The sequence below is a fragment of the Schistocerca piceifrons genome, chromosome 5, assembly GCF_021461385.2.
Source record: "Schistocerca piceifrons isolate TAMUIC-IGC-003096 chromosome 5, iqSchPice1.1, whole genome shotgun sequence".
In the NCBI taxonomy this organism is placed as follows: Eukaryota; Metazoa; Arthropoda; class Insecta; order Orthoptera; family Acrididae; genus Schistocerca; species Schistocerca piceifrons.
This window is the reverse complement of record NC_060142.1, coordinates 491,358,567-491,376,062: the sequence shown is the minus strand read 5'-3', so window position 1 is coordinate 491,376,062 and position 17,496 is coordinate 491,358,567. Positions and strand designations below refer to the sequence as shown.

At 43.1% G+C, this 17,496-nt stretch overlaps 1 protein-coding gene across 1 annotated transcript in view; it reads left to right on the top strand.

Moving 5' to 3' along the window:
• LOC124798583 (cytochrome P450 6k1-like) overlaps positions 1 to 17,496 on the top strand; it is a 146,711-nt gene that overhangs the window by 94,470 nt on the left and 34,745 nt on the right. The window contains exon 5 of the mRNA XM_047262045.1: positions 10,778 to 10,959. Coding sequence (XP_047118001.1) covers positions 10,778 to 10,959 — 182 coding nt within the window. The remainder of the gene's footprint in view (positions 1 to 10,777; positions 10,960 to 17,496) is intronic.

Sequence of the window (17,496 nt, the reverse complement as noted above, 5' to 3'; positions counted from 1 at the left end):
AGGTCGGAGAAGATATGTAGGACGCAGAGGAAAATTTCAATAGCATCAACGATTGTTTGGAAAACTACAAAAGATATAACGGGCAACTAATGAACGCAGCAACAAAATCCATTCCGCATGGAGGAAGGAAAGAGTACATCACATGCTGGTCAGAGGAATGAGAGAAACTGTTGGATTTCATTAAAATGCCTACCTCAAGGTTTTAGTGCTCGTCCTCTTGCTTTTCAGCTTATTTATATCGGGTTTGCACGCCACACCGTTACATAAATTTGCTCCTTCCGATAATATAGCAATTGTCACACAGTCAAAGTCATTTGAACAACTAAAAGCTAACCTTAATAGTGAACTACATACTCTTGATGAGTATTGTAACAAAATGCACTTGAAACCAAATCCTTCCGAATCTGTAAGTACCGCTATGCATCTCAACAATAAAGAAGCTGACAGAAAGTTGAGCCTTAAACTCAACGGAGAGCCAGTTAAATATGAAAACACACCGAAATACTTAGCACTAACTTTGACTGTGCACTTTCCTACAGGCGATAATTAGAAGAAGTGAAGCAAAAATAGAAATCAAGAAATTCTGTACCAGCCAAACTAGCGAGCACCTCATGGGGAAGCAACGCAAACATACAGCGCACGTCAGCATTAGCACTGGTATATAGTACTGCAGAATGTTGTGCGCCAGTACGGGCAATGAGTGCCCACATAGAAAAATTGATGTGCAGCTCAGTGAGTCAGCGAGCATCGTAACATGTTCTCTGGAACTGGCCCCAAGCAACTAGCTACCAGTGTTAGAAACATGCAACTACAAAACATCAGACGCAAAGCTGCAATGAAGAAGTTGTGGGACAATATCAAACCAATGCGGTCTCCCAGTTCATTATCATTTACACGGAGAACGCCTCTCTGAAAAACCATCCAAAGATTAGAATGTTTTGAGGTAGAAAGGGGTTGGGTTGTTTTGGGGAAGGAGACCAGAGAGCGAGGTCATCGGTCTCATCAGATTAGGGAAGGACGGGGAAGGAAGTCGGCCGTGCCCTTTGAAAGGAACCATCCCGGCATTTGCCTGGAGCGATTTAGGGAAATCACGGAAAACCTAAATCAGGATGGCCGGACGCGGGATGGAACCGTCGTCCTCCCGAATGCGATTCCAGTGTCTAACCACTGCGCTACCTCGCTCGGTGAGGTAGAAAGGGATTGGTAGGATCGCTAGCAAAGAAGTACCCCACAAAATCGATCCCTTATTACGGATGTGATCAAACAAGTTCCCGGAAGACTGAGACAAAGTTAGACAGAATAATGACTTGAATGGGCCGCTGTAAGGGCTTAATGACAAAGTAGGTTCTTGAAAATGATCCTTTCCATTCAGTGCGATGAACTTCAAACAATGGACAATGATTTGTGCAATTTACTGTTTCAAAGAAGGAGGAATTGTAACCACCGACGATGTCACTGGAGAGTCCTTCAGTTCTTCAGTAATCTTCAGAGTGCTATTCGACCGTAGTGTGTATAGTGTACACTGAGGTGACAAAGGTCATGTGATAGCGATGTGCACATAAAAAGATGGCGGTAGCATCGGGTACACAAGGTATAAAAGGGCAGCGCATTGGCATACCTGTCATTTGTACTCAGGAGATTCGTGCAAAAAGGTTTCCAGCATGATTAAGGCCACACGAAGGGAATTAACAGACTTTGAATGCGGAGCTGTATTACGGAAATCGTCACACAGTTCGGTATTTCCAGATCTACAGTGTCAAGAGTGTGCCAAGAATTCAAAATTCCGGCATTACCTGTCACCACTAACAATGCAGTGGCCGACGGCCTTCGCTTAACGACGGAGAGCAGCGGTGATTGCGTAAAGTTGTTAGTGCTAACAGACAAGCAACTTCGCGTGAAATAACCGAACGAATCAATGCGGGATCTACGACGAACGTAGGCGTTAGGACAGTGTGGCGAAGTTGAGCGCTAATGGGCTATGGCAGCAGACGACCGACGCGAGTGCCTTTGCTAACAATACGATATCACTTGCAGTGCATCTCCCGCGCTCGTGACCATATCGGTTGGACCCCAGACAACTGGAAAACCATGGCCTGGTTAGATGAGTCCAGATTTCAGTTGGTAAGAGATGACGATAGGGTTCGAGAGTGGCGTAGTCCCCACGAAGCGATGGATCGAAGTTGTGAACAAGGCATTGTGCAAGCTCGTGGTGCCTCCGTAATTGTAGGGACTCTGTTTACGTGGAGTGGACTGAGCTCTCTGGTCCAACTAAACTGACCGGAAATGGCTATGTTCGGCTACCTAGAGACCATTTGCAGACATTCATGGACTTCATGTTCCCAAAAAAACGATAGAATTTTAATGGATGACAGTTCACGATGTCACTGGGCCACAATTGTTCACAATTGGTTTGAAGAACATTCTGGGCAGTACGAGCGAATGATTTGATCATCCATATCACCTGACATAAATCCCATCGAAAAGTTACGGGACACAAGCAAGAGTTCAGTTCTTGCACAAAATCCTGCAACGGCAACACTTTCACAATTATGGATGGCTGTAAAGGCAGCATGGCTCAATATTTCTGCAGGAGACTCCCAACAACTTGTTGGTTCCAAGCCACGCCAATTTTCTGCACTATGTCTGGCAAAACGAGGTCCCATAACTTTTGTCACTTCATTGTATATCTTGTCTCATTAAAATACTTTCACATGTTATCTGGTTTATAACGATTCGTGTTGTTTTACTATATGATGTAATATTGCGATGTATTTTTACTTTCTGGTACATTATTGTCTTCAAGATGTCGAACGAATAAATATATACACCGTATGAAATGGCAAGAGGCATAACATCTGCCACAAACGTCACACTGCCGAAATAAACCCGAGAAAGGTCAGTTAACTAGGCCCGAAAGACAACGGCTGATACACTCTGACACAGGTCCGATAATTAATAGGTCAGTTAAAGACGTACAGTCGTAAAACTCTGTTGCTATTCTTCAAATTACTTGTACTGAACGAACAACCTGTGGGACCTATTGTTGAAATGTTTTACGTAGTACAGTCACTGGCAGTATTTCACAAAATAAGTGTTCAAATCTCATTCTCGGATACTCCAATTCACAGTGTTTCTGCGTAGTTAGATACTAATCATATGTTCCTTATTACATTTCTGTCAGAGTAAAGTATAATTTGTACTGGTGACTAGTTTGGAACGTAGCCGTTCATTATCAAATCAGACCTGCACTAAAAGTGCTTATCAAAGCTAAATTCCAACGTACTTGAATTACACTCATACAATAGATGGTCATACAACATAAGTGAATCAATCTTATAACATGCGTGAAACCTGCAGCAGATGGGTTCTGCACTGAATGCATGTATTACATCCATTTGAAGCTGCTTACTGTATTCAGGACTTGGTCTCCCTTTACAGTTTTTACCTGCTACATTTTCCTCCATTACCAAAATGACAATTCTTTTATACCTCAAGAAGTGTCTCTCAACCGATAAATTCCTTTAGTCAAGATGTGCCATGAATTTCTCTTTTCCCCTGTTCTATCCAGTACCTCCTCATTTGTTTTTCAGTTTAACCATGTAATCTTCAGCATTCTTCAAATAGCTTCATATTTCAAAAGTTTCTACTCTTTGTTGACTGAACTGCTTATCACCCACATTTAACTTCCATACACGACTACACTATACAGTAATACCAGTAAGTCTATATGTTCAAGTCTGTAATATTCAAAAGAACAAGATATGTCACTGGGTCATAACGTCTACCCTATAGCACCTGTTGAACCTAATGAAGTGAGCTGGTTTTAGTAAATGAGCCTTTTAGAGTACATTCTTCTTAAGACAGGAAAATAGAAATAGTTAAAGCGGCTACTGAGAAAGAGGGCGGCACCCGTATTGTTTAGGTGTTTCAGCGTGCAGTTCACATGGCAGCAGCAAGTGTTATCCTGCCTTCGGAGCGTGAGCTTCCTGAGGGGGAGCTAGTTCGACCTCTATATCGGTTGTGGAAGCATATTTGTCCTGCCACTTTTGTAACTAAGACTTGGCAACGTTGTAGAATATGTTTGTCAACTATATGACCATCTCGTACTTCCTGATGTGATGTGCCACAGGATTAGTCTACTAAATTCACTTGGCATATTCTTCTCGTTTATGTTAAACCATCTGAATGATTCTCACCCACGATGTACCATTGGGTTATCAAATTTATAATTTTCATTTCAATAAGGTCAACTCACCAAAAATCTACAACTAATTTTAGTTTGTGAATTGTTTGTATTATCAATTACTACATCATCATGAGTTGAGTGCAGGAAGCACTGGTTCACTAGCTAAGAGCTAACGTTTTTTCACTGTACAGCAAAACTGCCTGTGCTGTCTCCGCTGCAGACCCAGCTACTTTGTTTGCTTTTTACCCCTTGTCCTACCGAGCTGCAAGTTGCCATATTAACAGCAGGAAATCTTCTCATCTCCATTTTAAATCGTATCAAAGTCTTGTTTTAATAATCCCTGTATCAAATTAAGATACTTTAACATCCTGGATGAAACTTTCTGCACATAGTGACATAATTTTTAGTTTTTTTAAACATGTTGATAAATTTATGTGCTGCACTGAATAATCGATTTTCGATTTCTTGCCTATGGGAATTTATTGGTTTAGCGGTAACTATACCGCCAATCCAAGTAGAATTGCATTTTTGTCCAGAAATGGATTGTCGCGACAGTCATTTAAGAAGAGCGCTATATCAGGAGTACAATTGCGACGAGGGTTGACCTCCTGAAAAAGATACTGGATAGGTACTTTTGTGAAATCGTCAGAGTGCAGCACTTGTTGATTTTTGTTCACCTTTTTTATTCCGAAAGGTGTCTCAGATTCTGGAAACATATGCCAGTGGCGATGGACATACTTTCTGCAAGCTGTTCATGGTACTCAACAGCCTTCCTGTTAACATGTTTGAGTAAAGCGAAAATAAGACTTCCGAATAAAACATCAACTCGGTTTTTGTCAGAATTTTCATAGCCAAACAGTAAGTTGGAGAAAGGCAAATGCGATATCAAATTGGCAAACGTAAGGTCAGATTGTGGAAATTATGGCTTATTTGCCTGAAAGGTATCAGGCTAATTAACACAGACTTAATTAGTGATTTGAGGGAAGAAGTTGGTCCGAATTTTCATAGACTAATGAAAAGTGGGATATGTACAAATAAGGTCTCATATTGACCAGCCTGATGTCTAGATTAGCTGAAAATATTTAATTTTTTGGAAGTTATAAAGCTTATTACAAATGTTAATTAGTGATTTGAGGGATAATTACACAATAGAGTTTTACCAGAATTTTCATAGCCAAGCTAAGACGAAGTATGGACAAACAGAATATCAAACTGACCAGCGCGAGGCCTAGTTCTGCACAACAATATTTTCTAAGCCTAAGAAATTTCTTAATAGAGAATCGTTCAAATATCAGCAAAGGGAAGGCACATTCTCAATGAAGACCTGTTTTTCTCGCCCCTGCATGATTTAGAGCGTCATTCAAACTCATTTCAAACGTTTCTCTAATTCATTTTGTGTCTTACTTTTTGACTCAACATTTCACTAAATATTTGACCTTGTTTCCAAAAAAATTTTTCTGCCACTAGATGAAAATTATTCGCAATAGAACTTCAAAACTGCTCTTTGCTTGAGAAGAGGTTTTATACTAATATCATTTTATCTAGTTAATGTAAAGGCACAATATCACGCAAGCAAAGACGATGCGGAGTGGGAATGCTCAGCTGTATGGTCAACTTTTTTATCTTTTCTCCTTTGATTATAGCATGTGGTACCCATGTACCAGACTTTCGAACCATATCCACTAAATGCAAATTCTACATGAAGGTTAACAGGTCAAAGTCTCACATTGGTCAGTTACTGCGCACACTGATCAAAGCCCATTGCCTCCTTTGATGTAGCGGCTAATTCACGCCAAAAGGTTATTACTTAAAACGATAAAATTATGTTTCGATGTTATTTTTTCGGTAGCACTACTCCCATAACTGGAAAAAATGTCTTGACCAGTCCCCGCTGTCTGAACTGTCTTTATCACTCTATTAATCTAAAGAAAATCAAATGTCGTAAATGTTAGACATTTTTTAGGCTTCATTTCCTAATTCTTAAGCACTAGTCCTCATAACCTTAAAATAAAGATCATTCACTATGTCACCGCCCACTAGAACCTTAAATAGTACATTTAAAAGGCCACGGACTAAAACATCAATCTATTTTATAGGTAAATCTTGACCGCAGTGGTAGATTGCATTCTTCATTATTCCTCACCACGTATGCTGTTTGAGCAACACTGTTGTCACTACACTGTTCAAAATGGTTCAAATGGCTCTGAGCACTATGGGACTTAACATCGGAGGTCATCAGTTCCCCAGAACGTAGACCTACTTAAACCTAACTAACCTAAGGACATCACACACATCCATGCCCGAGGCAGGATTCGAACCTGCGACCGTAGCGGTCACGCGGTTCCAGACTGAAGCGCCTAGAACCATTCGGCCACTCCGACCGGCCACTACGCTGTACTCGGAGCATTTATTGAAGATTTTTCCTAGTGAAAATCAAACTAGAATAATGTATCATCCTTGCCATCACAAATGCAGAAACGTGCAATGTAGATAATAACCACAAGGCATAAATCATCGCAATCACCTGGGAGGACGTATGCTAGCACCAGATGACCGTTGTCCAGCGTCTGCTGCGTCCAGAGGAAATGATTCTGTCAGATAGCCATGTGCGAAATGTTCGTGGAAATATTGCTATTACTGGCGTGTCAGGAAGTCAAGTAAATTATTTTTGAGCTTTCATCAGAATGACGCATAGAGCAGACAGACGAAATGAGATTTAGAAAGTAAAGGAATGAGGGGGTCGAACACCCGACTTTACTTCTACACACTATGACGCTTACTACTAGAGCACGAGTAGGTACACCACGAAGTCAAATAAAGTGTCTTGCGTTTTTCAAATACGTCTTCGATACAGCTGAATTCCAGTCATGTTGCTAAACTTAACACAAAGTGAATTTGTTCGTACCCTTGTCTACATGGAACGAATTATACAGGGTGAACATTAGTAAGTTATCCCATACATGTGTGAGTCTAGACTGAAAGTTGTGAACATGTATATGACCATACAAGGAAGCGCCAAAGAAACAGGTATAGGCATGCGAATTCAAATACAGAGATACGGAAACAGGCAGAATACGGCGTTGCGGTCGGCAACGCATGTATAAGACAAGTGTCTGGCGCATTTATTAGATCGGTTACTGCTGTTACAGCAGTAGGTTACCAAGATTTAAGTGAGTTTGAATGTTATTTTATAGCTGGCGCACGAGCGATGGAACACAGCATATCCGAGGTAGCGAGGAAGTGGGGATCTTCCCGTACGACCATTTCACGAGTGTACCGTCAATATCAGGAAACCAGTAAAATATCAAATCTCCGACATCACTACGGTCGGAAAAAGACCCGGTAAGAACAAGACCAATGACGACTGAAGAAAATCGTTGAACGTCGCAGAAGTTCTGCAAATTTTATGCTGGGCCATCAACAAGTGTCAGCATGCGAACCATTCAACGAAACATCATCGATATGGGCTTTCGGAACCGAAGGCCCACTCGTGTACCATTGATGACTGCACGACACAAAGCTTTACGACTAGCCTGAGCTTATCAACACTGAAATTGGACTGCTGATGACTGGAAACTTGTTGGATGGTCGGACGAGTCTCGTTTCAAAAAGTATGGAGCGGATGGACGTATATGGGTATGGAGACAACCTCATGATTCCATGGACCCTGCATGAATCCATGGACCTTGTTGATGGAGGCTCCTTAATGGTGGGGGCGTGTGCAGTTGGAGTAATACAGGACCCATGATAGGTCTAGACACGACTCTGACATCCTGTCTGATCACCTGCATTCATTCATGTCCTTTGTGCATTCCAACGGACTCGGGCAATTCCTGCAGGACAATGCAACACTCCACACGTCCAGAATTGCTACAGAGTGACTGCAGGAATACTATTCTGAGTTTAAACCCTTCCGCTGGCCACCGAACTCCACAGACGTGAACATTATTGAGCATATATAGGCTGCCTGGCCACGTGCTGTTCAGAGACCTCCACTCCCTTGTACTCTTAGGGATTTATTGACAGCCCTGGAGGATTCATGGTGTCAATTGCCTCCAGCACTACTTCAGACCTTAGTCGAATCCATGCCACGTCGTGTTGCGGCACTTCTGCGTGCTCGCGGGGGCGTGCACTATATTAGGTAGGTGTACCAGTTTCTTTGGCTCTTCAGTGTAGGATACATGTACAGTTGAAAATGACAGTCGGGCAGTAAGTCGTCGATAGTGGTGAGTAAATCTTCTTATTCAACTAACATCCTTTAATAAATTTTTAGTGGTTGTGAATGCGTAAATAAGGGAAATAACAAAAATCTATTATTATTATTATTATCGGTATAACTATTATTGGAATTTTTATTACATCGTCGGTGCACTCCGTTTCTGTTACACTCATACTGGAGTGTATGTGTGCTCCCTTATTCAAAATAGAGAATCATCGAAACATCACGTCATTTTCCTTGTCTTATAATATCCTTGCACAGTTCTTTCTGAAATGGCAGATACAGCATCCGTCTTCATCTTCATGATTTATTCTGATCTGTTAGTGTACATTACTACGACATTTTGCATCGTTACATTTTGTCGGTTCTCAATTTACATACATGGCGTATATCATCCATCTCCTGTTATTACTAGAATCCTCTAATTTTCCATTATATTCAGTCTCGAAAACATCCATTTTACTAAGAACGCTTGCAGTACTTGCTTATGCCTGTTAATGTACGACTTCACTTGTTTCATATTGATGATGATTCTTCTTTATCTTTATACTAACGGAGTATGATTAATAAGGGAAAAAAATATGTAAATTAATGTTAACACACCGGAGCAGCTTTGTGGTCCCATTTCCAATAGTAAATACACTCCTGGAAATTGAAATAAGAACACCGTGAATTCATTGTCCCAGGAAGGGGAAACTTTATTGACACATTCCTGGGGTCAGATACATCACATGATCACACTGACAGACCCACAGGCACATAGACACAGGCAACAGAGCATGCACAATGTCGGCACTAGTACAGTGTATATCCACCTTTCGCAGCAATGCAGGCTGCTATTCTCCCATGGAGACGATCGTAGAGATGCTGGATGTAGTCCTGTGGAACGGCTTGCCATGCCATTTCCACCTGGCGCCTCAGTTGGACCAGCGTTCGTGCTGGACGTGCAGACCGCGTGAGACGACGCTTCATCCAGTCCCAAACATGCTCAATGGGGGACAGATCCGGAGATCTTGCTGGCCAAGGTAGTTGACTTACACCTTCTAGAGCACGTTGGGTGGCACGGGATACATGCGGACGTGCATTGTCCTGTTGGAACAGCAAGTTCCCTTGCCGGTCTAGGAATGGTAGAACGATGGGTTCGATGACGGTTTGGATGTACCGTGCACTATTCAGTGTCCCCTCGACCATCACCAGTGGTGTACGGCCAGTGTAGGAGATCGCTCCCCACACCATGATGCCGGGTGTTGGCCCTGTGTGCCTCGGTCGTATGCAGTCCTGATTGTGGCGCTCACCTGCACGGCGCCAAACACGCATACGACCATCATTGGCACCAAGGCAGAAGCGACTCTCATCGCTGAAGACGACACGTCTCCATTCATCCCTCCATTCACGCCTGTCACGACACCACTGGAGGCGGGCTGCACGATGTTGGGGCGTGAGCGGAAGACGGCCTAACGGTGTGCGGGACCGTAGCCCAGCTTCATGGAGACGGTTGCGAATGGTCCTCCCCGATACCCCAGGAGCAACAGTGTCCCTAATTTGCTGGGAAGTGGCGGTGCGGTCCCCTACGGCACTGCGTAGGATCCTACGGTCTTGGCGTGCATCCGTGCGTCGCTGCGGTCCGGTCCCAGGTCGACGGGCACGTGCACCTTCCGCCGACCACTGGCGACAACATCGATGTACTGTGGAGACCTCACGCCCCACGTGTTGAGCAATTCGGCGGTACGTCCACCCGGCCTCCCGCATGCCCACTATACGCCCTCGCTCAAAGTCCGTCAACTGCACATACGGTTCACGTCCACGCTGTCGCGGCATGCTACCAGTGTTAAAGACTGCGATGGAGCTCCGTATGCCACGGCAAACTGGCTGACACTGACGGCGGCGGTGCACAAATGCTGCGCAGCTAGCGCCATTCGACGGCCAACACCGCGGTTCCTGGTGTGTCCACTGTGCCGTGCGTGTGATCATTGCTTGTACAGCCCTCTCGCAGTGTCCGGAGCAAGTATGGTGGGTCTGACACACCGGTGTCAATGTGTTCTTTTTTCCATTTCCAGGAGTGTATGTAAACGTTTAATGGTCTCTCCGTTTCCGTACTACAATTGCTACTACAGAATTTCTCTTGAGACATAGTTAGTAGAGTTAGTATTTTATGTGTTCGGCAATTGGAGAGACATTCTGCATCAGCATATTACTGTTGTCCTTTATTTTTTGTTCCATGAACAAAAGCATTTAATTTACAACTGAGTATTGTGATCAGACAGAACATTACTAGAACGGTAAATTGCATTCTCTAGATGAGTCAGGTGTTGAAACTATTACTATGTAAGAGGAGAAATAACGCAATTCATATTAAGTATTTCGCTTTTCAGGATCAAGGGTGGCTTCACAGAAGTCAGCAGCTATTTTCGGAAAATGATTGCAGACAATGTAGAATATAGGGAGAAGAACAATGTGACCAAGAAGGATTTTATAGATCTGCTCATGCAACTGAAAAATAAAGGATTCGTCGAAGGAGACAAGATGGAAAATGGAAAGAATACGGAGAAAACCTGTGAGTTCTTTAGATTATAATGTAGCATGTAATTGCACCTTGAACGGCCTACACATTTGTGGATGGCTGTTGCGAAGCTGGCGAGTTTATAGCAGAGAAATTTTTCTCTTTTTTTACTTACTCTTGTGTTTCTCGCTCATGCTTTTCTCTCACCCACGTACAAATAAACAGACAAACACTGTGTCAACAGTCCTTGAAGGCCTAACGGTACCGACCGACCGCCGTGTAGTCATCACCATAGTTGTCACCGGATGCGGATGTCGAGGGGCATGTGGTCAGCACACCGCTCTCCCAGCCCTAGTCAGTTTTCGTGACCGGTGCCCCAACTTCGTAGTCAAATAAATCCTCAATTGGCCTCACAACCTCGCTTGCCAACAGCACTAAGCAGAACCATCCAAGTGCTAGCCAAGCCCAACAGCGATTAATTTCGGTGATATGACGCGAACCGGTGTGACCACTGCGGCATGGCCGCTGGCTTTTTCATTCATATAGCTAAAAGAATTTGCTTTCTCATACTGAATAGGCACTTTTTGTATGTGGCCTGAAGCGGCCTCCTTCGAATGTAAATAACGCTCTACTTTCTCACACGTAAAAGATCACAGCGAAAATTTTAGTACGTGGTCTGACGCTAGCTGCTTCACATGTAAATAAAATGTGTACACCTTAATATGAACATCCCAGTATCGCTGTTTTTAAGATCTCTGCCCGCTGTTGATCTGAAGCAGCAGTAGTGCAGATGGAACAGCAGGTAATTATTGGCCAACATTTTCCGAAAATCCAAAACGTGAGACGACATCGTGCCTCTCAAATCTGGGACGTTCTTGAGAGTACCTGAGATGCACCTGGGGTTTGCAAACTGTGGAACACATGAGGGCGAGCCACACTACAACAGGAAAAGACGCCTAAACAAAGTAAAGCAGATCCCGCATTCTTACAAAGGACTTCACAAGAATTACAGTTTCAAAGTGCATGCTGTATGCGTTGACATGTCAACATCAGAGAAAAGGACAATAGCTGTAGTTAGTAGCACTCTGAACCATTCATCAGACTCCAGGTTGAAAATATTCTCTGAAACACGGACGTAATATACATGTGACTGGATTACGCTTTGCAACTTTTTCATGCTTCACATGCAGCTGATGTTATCTCGGATACACCAAGCAATTTGCCGCACAGGCAAGACACCGAATTTGTATTGTGGGGGACGGTAATCGAGATTAATATTTTCCTTTATTTCCTTAAATTGTTTGAGACGAATGCTGGGATGTTTTTTTTTCTTTTTTCTCGAAAGCACAAGACTGATTTTCATTCCAATTCTTCCCCGATAAGAGCTTCAGTTCCTGTCCAGTGACGTCGCCGTGATGTGACATTAGAACCCCATTTGGAACTTTTTTTTTCAGGCAACTGTCATTGTGTTTCTATAGCTACAGAATTCTTGAAGTTCACCAACGTTTAAAGTGCAGATATAATTGCGTTGGCACAATTACTCGTACATGACATGTTGTATAAGATATTACGTTACTTGTATTAACGTAGATTACTCGAAGATTTTCGCAGATGTAGTTCACAGAAAGCTTTGGAAGTGTGCACCTTCTTCCTCCATTACACAAAAAACCCTTTACTTTTTTCTTTTCGTTATTATTGCTCCATTCTTTCGGGTTTAGGAAGGCTTCCAGAGGCTACAAACCATTGCTGTTAAGTTAAGAGCCGGCCGCGGTGGTCTAGCGGTTCTAGGCGCTCAGTCCGGAACCGCGCGACTACTGCGGTCGCAGGTTCGAATCCTGCCTCGGGCATGGATGTGTGTGATGTCCTTAGGTTAGTTAGGTTTAAGTAATTCTAAGTTCTAGGGGACTGATGACCACAGCTGTTAAGTCCCATAGTGCTCAGAGAGATTTTTTTGTTAAGTAAAGACAAATTTCAATGTAAATAACCATAATATAATTTGCAGATAATTATAAACAAAAATTTTATAACAAACTATATTATCAGTGTTATCGGAATGTACGAACGCTCCGATCCAGAAGGATAATTCATTCCTGAAACAATACCCTAGACTGTGACTAAGCCACTTCTCCATTATACAAGGTGGTCAGAGACAGTCAGAAAAGCTTGTAAGGGTGTTTGCAAGGAATGTTATGCTCAGCAATAATTGTTAAGAAAAAATTCCATACTTTGCACATTGAAGTTATCCAACCAGGCCGTTGCGTGCGCAATTTCAAGATGCCAGCCAGAGACACTACTCTTCGTTTGGTTTCCTAAGATCGAATGAGACGGTGATACAAAAATAGGACATCGGACGGTAGTTACGATCGAAACAGGGCCAAAGCCTCAGCAGTCTCGTGCGCTTTCGTCTACGCTAAGAGAACAACTGACAGTAATTGTATCTGGCGGGCCGCTTGATTTTGCGAGCGCAACGGCCTGTTCAGCGGACTTCAATGTTAACTGACTAGGAAATAGCGCAACGTATCGAATTTTTTTCTTAACAATTATTTCTCACCGCACCAACCTTGCAAAAGCTTAAAAGCTCTTCACACTGTTTCTGGCGACCCTGTATACTTTCTAGCAGTAGTGGTAACCCCGAAAGAGGTGCAAGAGAACTTCTATGAAGTATAGAACCTAAGAAGGAGCTACTGGCGTAAGTATTAATTTGAGGAAGTTTCATGAGTCATGCGTAGATATTTTTTCGGTTAAGAACAGTGTGCGAGACATGGAAGGTTCGGTTTCGAGTCCTGATCCGGCACGCAGTTTCAGTCTGCCAGGAAGCTATAAAATGCGTATATTACTGTGGCCATTGGACGCTAGGAGCATTAAAAAAGCCACTGGGGCTGTTGAGTGAAAGTGGTTATTCGCCCATTGTAGGGTAAGAGTACGTCGTGAACTATTTGAAACGATGACTGATAATTCTCACTTGCTAATACGACACTGCCGGCCGGTGTGGCCGTGCGGTTCTAGGCGCTTCAGTCTGGAACCGCGTGACCGCTACGGTCGCAGGTTCGAATCCTGCCTTGGGCATGGATGTGTCTGATGTCCTTAGGTTAGTTAGGTTTAAGTAGTTCTAAGTTCTAGGGGACTGATGACCACAGATGTTAAGTCCCATAGAGCTCAGAGCCATTTGAACCATTTGAACCAAGCTAATACGACACTGTTTAGCCAGGTACTGGAATTATGTTCGTTGTTCTAATGTATATCTGGGATGACATGGAGCATTTGATAATTTCCACCGTCAACAAAGGGCAAACAACATAGTAATGTCCTATCTGACAGCGCACATCCTCTTATTCGTATACAACACGCCACAGGAGATTCGCGCCTTTAAAAAAGGTGATGATGTATTCCTTCGCTGTCGAATTATAAAAGAATTGTTTACAAAAGGCTGCTCAAATGCGAGAATGCTATTCGATCCCTTCGCGCAAAGCTGCCGGACAGAAATATCCGAATCGGCCAGTAGTTCGATGTGTAACCTCCTTAGTATTAGGGAAAGGTGAGAGGAAGTAGATGAAAACGTAGATATGATACTACGAAAAGAATTTGACACTCAAATAACAGATCGGACTCAAGGTTGACAACATTCAGTCATAAATCATTGACATAATATTCAATGACAAAACTGGTGTAATCGTACTTCAGAGTGGAATGTGTATGAGACAAACGAAACACCTGCAGATTTCAGGATGGCTGTAATAATTTCAGTTCCAAAGAAGGCAGGTTTTGACAGGTGTGAATACTACCAAATAATCAGGCTAATAAATCACGGATGAAAAATTCTGGCACAGTTTATTTAAAGAACACTGGAAAGGCTTATGTAAGGCGGGTTAGTTGAAGACCTGTTTGTGTTCCGGATAAATGTAGGGACACGCGAGGCAATATTGACCATACGATTTACCTTAAAAGATAGACAGAGAAGGCAGACCTACGTTTATAGCGTTTGTAGATTTAGAAAAACCTTTTGAAGAATATTTGCTGGAATACACTCTTTAAGATTCTTAAGGTAGCAGTGATAAAGAGCAGTGAGTGAAAGACTATCTATAACTTTTAAAGAGACTAGACTGTAGATTTTACAGTTGAAGTACTTGAGAGGGAAACAGTAGTTGAGAAGAAAATGAGATAGGACTATAGCCTACATCCGATAGGATTCAATCCTTACAGTGAGAAATCAGAATGAGGAACTAAGCCAAAATTTAGAATAGGAATTAAAATTCAGGGAGAAAATATAAATATACTAACTTTTGACAATGGCATTGTAATTTTGTCACAGACGTTAAAAGACCGGCAAGACGAGTTGAACGGAAAAGTTAGTTTCTTGCAAAGAGGTTATACAATGCGTAAATGTAGACATTTCCGGCGTATGCTAATAATGGAAAGCTGTTATGTTTCCAACCGGATGGCACCGTTAGGATGCCAAGACATTTCAGAGAGGGCCATAGTTTTCTCCTTCTGGCAAAGTATGATACCCGTCGAAAGGTCATATATATTAACTCTGTCACCCGACTGTAAACCAGCGAGCCTTCCATCGCGTTATAAGATAAACATCATCAACAACAAACATAGGCAGTTGGATGTAATACAGTCAAATCAGGCGTTGCCGAGTGAATTACACCACTGGCCATTAAAATTGCTACAACAAGAAGAAATGCAGATGATAAACTGGTATTCATTGGACAAATCTATCATACTAGAACTGACATGTGATTACATTTTCACGCAATTTGGGTGCATAGATCCTGAGAAATCAGTACCCAGAACAACCACCTCTGGCCGTAATAACGGCCTTGGCCTGGGCATTGAGTCAAACAGAGCTTGGATGGCGTGTACAGGTACAGCTGCCCATGCAGCTTCAACACGATACCACAGTTCATCAAGAGTAGTGACTGGCGTATTGTGATGAGCCGCTTGCTTGGCCACCATTGACCAGACGTTTTCAATTGGTGAGAGATCTGGAGAATATGCTAGGCAGGGAAGCAGTCGAATATTTTCTGTATCCAGAAAGGCCCTACATTATCCTGCTGAAATGTAGGGTTTCGCAGGGATCGAATGAAGGGTAGAGCCACGGGTCGTAACACATCTGAAATGTAACGTCCACTGTTCAAAATGCCGTCAGTGCGAACAAGAGATGACAGAGACGTGTAACCAATGGCACTCCATACCATCAAGCCGGGTGATACGCCAGTATGGCGATGACGAATACACGCTTCCAATGTGCGTTCACCGCGATGTCGCCAAACACGGGTGTGACCATCATGATACTGTAAACAGAACCTGGATTCATCCGAAAAATTACGTTTTGACATTCGCGCACACTGGTTCGTCGTTGCGTACACCATCGCAAGTGTTCCTGTCTGTGATGCAGCGTCAAGGGTAACCGCAGCCGTGGTCTCCGAGCTGATAGTCCACGCTGCTGCAAATGTCGTCGAACTGTTCGTGCAGATGGATGTTGTCTTGCAAACGTCCCCATCTGTTGACTCAGGGATCGAGACGTGACTGTACGATCCGTTACGGCCATGCGTATAAGATGCATGTCATCTCGTGGCGTTCCGTATTACCCTCCTGAACCCACCGATTCCATATTCTGCTAACAGTCATTGGATCTCGACCAACGCGAGCAGCAATGTCGCGATACGATAAACCGTAATAGCAATAGGCTACAATCCGATCTTTATCAAAGTCGGGAACGTGATGGTACGCATTTCTCCTCGTTATACGAAGCATCATAACAATGGTTCACCAGGCAACGGCAGTCAACTGCTGTTTGTGTATGAGAAATCGGTTTGAAACTTTACTCATGTCAGCACGTTGCAGGTGTCACCACCGGTGCCAACCTTGTGTGAATGCTCTGAAAAGCTAATCATTTGCATATCACAGCATCTTCTTTCTCTCGGTTAAATTTCGCCTCTGTAGCACGTCATCTTCGTGGTGTAGCAATTTTAATGACCAGTAGTGTAGTTTATGCGAAGCGGCACTAAAATTGGGTTAGTAAACTGCTTTAGTCCTTTTGAGAACATGATTACGCACTATCGTCGAAGCAGAGAGGATATAACACGCAGACTGACGATAGTAAGAAAAGGGTTTGTGACAAAGAGAAATTTGTTAGTACCGAAAAATTTAAGTGTGAAGGAGTCATTTTTAAAGCTATTTATTTGAAACGTAGCTTTGTGCGGAAGTGAAATGTGATCGGTAAACAGTTCTGACAAGAAAGGGATAGAAGCTTTTGAAATGTGATGGTACATGAGAGTGCTGAGAACATGATGGTTAACTAGGAGGTACTGAATCAACGCAGGGAGAAGAGAAATTCATGGTACAACTTTCTGGAAGCATGACGAAGTCGTCAGTTGTGGGTGGGGCGGAGGGGAGGCGGAGTTACAGTCCTAGGGAGACAGCCAGGCTCACAACAGTAAGCCAGTTCAAATGGACGTTGGTTTCTGCAGTTACACATAGACGAAGAGGCTTGTACAGGGACGATTGTCATGCATAGTTGTATCAGACCACTCTTCAAACTGAAGACCGCAGCAACAACACAACCTCCTCATCATTTTAAGGCCA